Genomic DNA, 8270 nt, shown 5'->3' with positions numbered 1-8270 from the left:
AACTTATCCAGAAGGAAACCTTCCGCAAACCCCGAAAAACTAGCACCAAAGAACCTTAACGGACAGAAAAAAGATGGGATCGGAATATAGTAATGGCTCTAAACCCAGCATTAAGCTGGCCAACGAACAGGAACCCGGAAAGCCAGAGAACCAGAAAAAGAGAAACTCCTGAAGCTCAACTGCCCGTCTGATCAATAAATCTAAGAAGAACCTAGGTAAAACAATTATATATATGAAATAGATTCATCTAATGATACAAGAGACAAATATTTCCAAGCTAAAGAGCATATGAACCAATAACGAATGACCTGTTGATTCTAAATAGCAAGAATGTACATCATGACCCGTTCCCATACACAAAACTTGTGAATTTTCTATGCCAGCAATCATACAGCCGAGTTTGGGTGTGTTGTTTCTAGGGGACAGGTCTCCCATGAAAGAGCGGGGAATATGGGTTTATCCACTAAGTTTTGAGTGCTGTTTGTCTTCTTTAAGCTCGCTTCAAAATCACCTCCTCCTTCCAGCATTCATCTTTTAGAAAAATTTCTTTAAACATGCTGAAACAAAATCCCACTTATCACCAGACATCATGTACTCCTACAAGTTCACTGGAGGACTTCCCTAAATTAAGAACATGGAGGACAAGTCAGAAACATTTTGATAGCGAACCTTATATTGAAGAAACAGCTAATATGATGTGAAACTAGTCTAAGGACTAAAAAGTCCGGAGAGAAAGATGCTTCACCCACAATTGCTAGAGTAACTAAAAGGCCAAAGCTATTACCTTGAATAAAAGATCATGAGCAATATGTTCCCATGGCAGTGATATGGACATCAAGCAGCACCTCAGGGGGAGCATCTCCTCATAAGAACTGCGGGTGGAAGAAGCAGCAGCATAAGCATGCTTTGCTGCGACAGAAGCAACAGATGCTGCCCTCCTTACAATTTTGCCAATGCTTAATCCTTTACTAGAATGATGATCCCATTCTTCCTTGCCTTGGTCTGCAAGAAAGAGAAGTAGCACATCAAATTCCGTCCTTAGATACCAAAACTTAACTGAGTTGATCAACCAGAAAGAAAGAGACATCGAGGTTCTAAATGCAAGCAGCACCTGAGAATACAATGCACTTATCAAATAGTGAAGTAACAGAAATTTGAACAGTTCCAGAAAGAAAGTGTACAAGAAAGGAGCTTGTAAAGAACAGATGAGCAATAGTGCAACTTTGGTAGCCCACTCAAAAAGGAGACAAAAGTTGAAAATTGGTAAAAAAACATGTTAGTATTTTAAATGTTTCCCTACAGTTGAGTATAATTAATTACAAAGATGTAGTTGACACTAATGCATCCAACTATTAATAAAATTTGAAACAAAGGCCCCAAAATTATCAGCACATATATGCTTCTGCAACATGGAAACAAAATTTTCAAATAGAACTATTGTTTCCACAATTGTATAAGCATCAGTGAGTTTTCTACCTACAACACCAGAAACAGCCACCTCAACTTCGCCACGTCCTCCAGGTCCTTTCATGTAAAGTCTATCTGCTTTGCCTGGAGAATGAGCAAGTGACAGAAGGCTCCCAAATCCAGTCCTCCCAGCTGTAAACTCAGGAGAAATAGAGCAACAAAACTAGATCAACTTGAATTACCAACCAGACACCAGACAAACTTTACGGAGAAAAATGCCATGTAAAAATTAAACCTTGAATGTTCATTTGACAGAACAGGATAATAAAAAAGAAATATACATCTCCACTTCCATATAAATGAACTCCAATGGAGGTCTAACACATTTGTAATTTTCTTTTTGAACTATACTGCTTTTCAAGTCTTGATCAATTATTCATGCCAATTCAAACTATGGCAATCCACAAAAAAATGAGGGTCCGCCAAAAATATAAGTTCATTCGAAGGACCCATATTCATTACGCTGTAACTGTTAGCACCTCAAATGGTTTGGTTCCCAACACCAAAAGCTCATGGTTATAACACAAACTCTTAGTCTTACAGCAAATTTAACAATTGTTCAAGGTGATCATTAGAAGCCAAGATTAACAGTGGACAAACTTTGAGGAGAATAATCGCCATGTAAAGAAAAGCTTCAATTTAGAATAAAACTTGAATGTCCATTGGACAGAACAAGGGCCTAACATATCTGCAATTTCCTTTTTGAACTACACTGATATTCAAGTCTTGACTGATTATTCATGCCAAGTCAAACTATGGCCATTCAAATAAAATGGAAAGCTCCCCCAAAAATATGAGTGCATCTGAAGAAGCCACATTCAGTGAGCTGTACCTGTTAGCACCTCAAATGATTTGATTCCAGCACCAAAATCTCGTGGTCATCACACAACTTTTAGTCTTACAGCAAATATAGCTACTGTTTATGGTTATCACTAAATGCCAAGATTATCCTCTAGGTAGTACGTATTGCAAATCAATAACAGTCAGCTTGAACTCAAAAATTAGGTTTAAAGTACAGAGAATGAGCAAAAACAATGGCGTAACTTACTATTGATGGAACATTACAACACAGAACTCAGCTTACCATCATAGGCATCTCGGACCATCTGATAGCTAACAAAGCCTGAGAAAAGAGTAGTCTGCACACAAAAGCAGCAACTTCAAATCACCATCCATGTCCAGTCATTCAAAACTAATGTAACTATGTTCCAGAAAAAATGTCAAGTACCTGAGCTTGACATTTGAAAACTGACTGAGTGTTTAAAATCAATCAGAAACATCTAGGCTATAAACCTAGAATTGATAATTTCTGGTGCATGTTAAAACATTATTGTGCATAAACTTCTCTTAAAACATCTCTTATCATGCTCATTGGAGTATGGACTGTCAATGCCATAAACATTTGCAAATAATATTTGAATTTGCCCCATGCTATTCATTTTTCTGGAGAGAGGAATGAAACAGAGACATACCCATACACTAATAATAATCTCCTCAAATATATTTCAAAACTATAGATGCGATTGAGAGTTGCCAGTTTTAAATTTGAGAAAAATAAAAAGGATTCTTATGATAAAATACCCTTTTTGTATTCTAATTGAATTCCTTTCCTTCCCTTCTAAAATCTTTCCAGTAATATCCACTTTTTAAAGATGAAAAACCCTTCGCTACCAAAAAGAAAAAAGATAAGAGAATCTAACTAACTAACCTACTCTCTGTTCTTTCATAAAATACAAGTAACTTGTCTGGCCCTCTCTATTCTCCACTGTAACCCAAAATGCCTTCAGTTCTTACATACATTTAATTAAGAAAGATACAGGTGCTATTGTGACTCCTCTCTAATCTTAGATTCACTTTGCCATCAATGGCATGGCAAGTAAATTCAATTAAAAACTTCTGGCAGACAGAAGAGATCATGCCACAACAGCTAGTGCATCTACCAACCGAGAACCAAGAAGTCCAACATGATCCTTAAATTACCAGTTAGCAACATAGAGAGCAGAAATTTATATTCCAACAAATGATCAGTTCATTCCAGACCTTAGAACTCTTTGTCTTCACTGCTGTTGTGCCACTCTTCAAAGAAAAATTGTCTCTAGAACTGTTATCTTGCTGTAAATTTTCATATGGAAATGCTGCCCCATCATTTGCATTAAGGATTACACAATAACAATGATCTACATCTGTCAACACCTACAAAAGAACAAGAAGATAGTGACTTGTAGAAATACTAGAGTGAGGTTAGTCTTTTCACTTGGTAAACTGCAATTTTAAATGTATCAACATGAATACACACAGACTTAAGCAGGGCAGTCATAATCAATGCAAAATCATGAACTATGATAGAAGGTTTACAGAACATGAAAGATGTTGACAGAGAATAAGAAGAAAGGTATGCCCAAAAATTTTAAGTCAATAGAGATTCAATTTTAAAAAAAAAAAGGGGCCTTATTAACCAAAATCTTAATTGTCAATTTTCTTGGTGTGCCCTCAAAGCCATTGATGAGCCAAACAAAATGTTTCTGATAAGATGATCAATGTTACAGTCCAACAGTTCTTTAGAGAATAGGTATGAAGCTAACATAATTACCCCAACCCATCCATCCCAAGAAACCTAAAGTGGTAGAGTTAGGTAAAGACAGCAGAAGGGGGAAATTTGCAGGACTGGATGATTAAAATGAACAAATTCATAAATGGCTTTTTCGTTTTTTCAGGTAGTCAGACTGCAAAGATAACTAGTTTATTGGTACTTTACCTAAGTACAAAGTGCATAGAGCAGAGTAGTGTTCTACAAATCAAACTGGCCACTGGTGTTTTTAAATGACAAAACAAACAACCCAATGCTTCAAAGCAGCACAACCTTCAAGGTAGAACAACAAAATCTAATTAATCGACAACCACAAAGATATTTACCACTGCATCAAATGTGGAATCAAAGTCGTCAACAGCGAAACATATATCTGGATAGGCAGCGGTTGTTTCTACTTCCTGAATGGGCAATTATAAGAATGTATATAGAAACTTGTATGAAACTCAAGCATAAGAATAGGACAGTTCTAGCAAAAACCTGCCTTTCTAGAGTCCAAATGGAAATTGATACGACTTGGAGATGCATAGACAGTCTTCACAACCTATCAACAGGCCAAAGAAACTGGTGCATTCAAATCTGACCAATATATCTTGAAGGATGAAATGAGAATGAGGAAAATATGCATCCACCATCTGAAGTGGAAAAGATACATATGTAATTTTTCTTAGTTACCATAAAGAAAATGGTCCTAACGGTTCATTCAGGTTAGAGAAGTCTTTTGGGGTCGCACTTAATGCTTTCAAGCGACAGAAGCTAGACTCAAAGAGAATATCAATCATAAACATAGAAAACATAGTTCATGCAGTTCTAAGCAGAAATTTTATTGTCTAAGAATACACAGTGTTTAGCACAAATACCTTGTATATTGGAGCCAGAGGTCTGCCTTGGACACTCTGATAATTCCGAAGCACCTGATGACTGGAAACATGACACCATCAAGAAAATGCTACTAAAAACAGCAGAACAAAGCTTTTGCACACATACCAAACCAAACCACCATATAGCACTCATATTACACATGTATGGCATAGCAAAGATGGAAGAACCAAATAACCACACACACAAAATAACAACAATGTCTAATGATCAGGAGAAGATGTCTATACCCAATGTGGTGAATGAAACATATTTTTTTAACTATACTATCAAATTGCATGTATACCATCTTTTCTCTCTCCTTTTTTGATGCCTATTATCTTTCTGCTAAAATGAAGAATAAAAAGCTCAAGCTTACATGTCAGAAGAGCATCTTTAAAGAAACAAATTAATAATTAAAGTTGCACTGAATAAAGGACATCACCTGCAAATAGCAACTGTAACAGTAAAGGAGCTATGAGCAATTAAATTCAAGTAAAATGAGCGCCGCCAGTCCACTGTTAATAAACTATCACCGACTAATTCATCCAACTGCAGACAGAAAACAAGAAGAAGGGTCAATAAGAGTCAAAATATAGTCTTTGCTTACTAATAAAGATGTTAACTTTGATGTCCAAAACTAGTCTATAGAGAGTTGGCATGTTTCAACATTCATGAATTACTGAAGTACAGAGTTTCATGTTAAAAGGACTTGAAAATTTGCTTCAACCCACATAAAGGAACATAAATTACAAAATTATCCAGCATTTACCTTAGGTGCCCACCTGCGTACGAAGAAAGGAGAATTGTCTTCCCCGCTCTCACTTGAACCATTTCCATCCGAACCCTTTTAGCAGAACATGCAATATCAGATTTCACCACAGGGGACATGTAACTCAACCTTTGGGACCAAGAAAATAAACCAAGCATCATATGAATAACAAAACACCACCTTTCTAACAAAGAACAGCATATCATCCTCCTGACGGCCCCTAGACTCCTTACCGCTTACAAAATACACATTCAATACATCATGCCAGAAATGGATATCCATTTCCACATCCGAGGCATCATCTTCATCTGCTGAAGGTTTTGCTAGAAACTTGGAATGCTTTCTCACCATACTCAACAACTCAACCTGTTTCATGATAGGAAAAACTTAAAAAAGAAACATAAAAATAAGCCAAGAAGATTTCCTTTTTTATTTTCATTGTTCCTTTTCACAACTCTCGTAGGCAAAATCTATTCACCAAATTATTGCTCATTATTATGATTTAGACCATGAAAGTTCGCTAGTGTTTATCACTATAAATTTTCCCTTCTTTCTTTACAGCAGTACTTGTATTTGCATCAGTAACTTCCCGTTCCCACAATAACTAAAAACAACTGCACTGTACTACATCGAAGTTGCTTCCTCACCATTTTCCAAACTACTTGTTAAAAAAAAAGAATGCTACAAAATTATCTTCAGTCTTTTTCTTTTCTCCATATTTCTAAGTAAAAACTCAATACAAACTCCTGAATTAAATATGCACTTCCAGAGCACTTCCTCAATAAGTCAAAGTTAGCAAGGTCAATTACTCAAAACAACAAAGAAGCAAGTCCAATAAACCAAAATTACAGAATTAACAGTTTCTACTTTAATACTGAAATTAAAAACTCGGATAAGCTGAAATACTAATCATTCAAATTACTCCACAAATTACACAAACGGAATTGCAATTCTGTACTTGGGCTTACCGACTAGGAGTTTGGGTCATGCCGTCACGCAGCATTTTTTTTGGACTTCGGCCGTCTGTCGCCGGAACTATTAACCTAACCAGATGGCAAAGAAACTCTTAAATTCAATTACAAAACGAACTTAAACTGCACAAAAAATAGTGAATTTCCGTAGAGACTTGTGGAGGAGACGCGTGGATTTGATGCCACGCAGGACACAGTAGATTTTCGCTCTCTCTCCACCTGTTTCCACGGGAACGAAGATGCTCGATGAAATTGAGCTGGGAAGGACAAATGACCAAATTCGTCCCTCACTTTTTCTCAAAATACCTTTTTTTGTCCCCATCTTCGAAATGATGCAAAAAAATCGCTCACATTTTGAAAACATACCAATTCTGTCCCAGGACCAAAATTCAATTAACTTAATGTTTTCTTTCTTTTTTGTCCAACAAACGTGATTAGTACTTTTATATATTAACACTTAATGTTTTCTTTCTTGCCCACCGTTAAAAGGATACAAAATCATCCTGAAATTTTTATTTATCAATTTTTTCAAAGTAGAGAATGATTGGGATTTAAGAAGCGGGAAATTTCATGCTATTATCAAATTTAAATAAACTTTTTAAATGGAGATAATCTTGTATATATTGTCAGTGTATACACTATTATCGTTAAACATATGACGTGTAAAATTTGAATTTCATTCATATAACCATGATAGATTTACTCTTATGGCTGAGAGTCGCATGCTTTAGCCTCTAGCCATATTATATTGCGACTCAAGCCATATTTATATTGTTTTAGGGGCCATTACAAAAATTAAACCTGACTTTGTGCTTCACTGAATAATACGTGTTTTGTGCTTCATTGAAAAATACATGTTTAATTATTAGTAAATGGTAATGTATAGCTAGAAAAACTCAATTATGAAACTATCGATTTTAATAAAAATTGAAGGAAAACAAATAACAATATCGTTGGGGAAAGGAGGAGGCCTTAGTCTATTAGTTAAAGTTAAGACTAAAGGACTTTCTTTCTCGCAACTTACTTTTTAAATCTTAGCTCTCTCCTATTTAATAAATAAATAAAATATCATTAAAACATAAACAAATTTTGCTATCTTTTTATCCGCTATTGCATCAATAGATTCATATACGGAATTTTCCTTTTTGATGGACATTAGGATTGGGCAAGGGTTGGGTTCCAATTTCATGCACCATTTTGTTGACTCGACCCGCACTTTACGCGTGAACTATTTTTTTATTCATTTTTGCCCCACATATCAGCGGATATTCAATAATCGGGTGCTTGTTAAGATAGAGTCAGATCAATGGGTACTTGCCCCGTCCCGCTCATTATTTAATTTTTTTTAAAAATAATTTCTACTAATTTAATTTTATATCTTACATATTTATCTAAAACTTAACGAAGATTTTTCTAAAAATAAAGTCTCCTACCAAGAAACAAGCATGCAAAGAAAATACAAGAAAAAGGAAAAAATTAAAAGAATTCAAAATGATGAAAATTTAAAATAAGTAGTACCTTTTTGTTTAAATATATATATTCCACATCAACTAAACTCTTTTCTAAAAAATATAAGATATGACCTCTATAAATAAATATTGTAAACAAACTATGG

General features: G+C 35.2%; 1 protein-coding gene across 6 annotated transcripts; it reads right to left on the bottom strand.

Moving 5' to 3' along the window:
- Nucleotides 1-201: 201 nt before the first annotated feature.
- Nucleotides 202-7012, bottom strand: LOC113712361 (uncharacterized). 6 transcript variants are annotated; one of them, XM_072067293.1, is made up of 13 exons: nt 6811-7012; nt 6651-6727; nt 5865-6049; nt 5685-5759; nt 5358-5464; nt 4915-4975; nt 4535-4598; nt 4381-4451; nt 3508-3660; nt 2552-2606; nt 1477-1599; nt 785-1002; nt 202-621 (listed from the first exon to the last, which is right to left on the bottom strand). In XM_072067293.1, exons 1-13 carry the CDS (start codon nt 6975-6977, stop codon nt 598-600), a joined length of 1380 nt encoding a protein of 459 aa, XP_071923394.1. In that variant the 5' UTR covers nt 6978-7012; the 3' UTR covers nt 202-597. The 6 variants fall into 6 exon arrangements, with proteins under 6 accessions (XP_071923394.1, XP_071923396.1, XP_071923395.1 ...); XM_072067295.1 differs by lacking the exon at nt 1477-1599; XM_072067294.1 differs by lacking the exon at nt 5358-5464 and having other exon boundaries at nt 5698-5759.
- Nucleotides 7013-8270: the final 1258 nt, after the last annotated feature.

This window comes from Coffea arabica, chromosome 10e, assembly GCF_036785885.1.
Source record: "Coffea arabica cultivar ET-39 chromosome 10e, Coffea Arabica ET-39 HiFi, whole genome shotgun sequence".
Lineage (NCBI taxonomy): Eukaryota > Viridiplantae > Streptophyta > Magnoliopsida > Gentianales > Rubiaceae > Coffea > Coffea arabica.
Note: the sequence above shows the minus strand (reverse complement) of the source record. Positions and strands in the feature narration are given on the sequence as shown.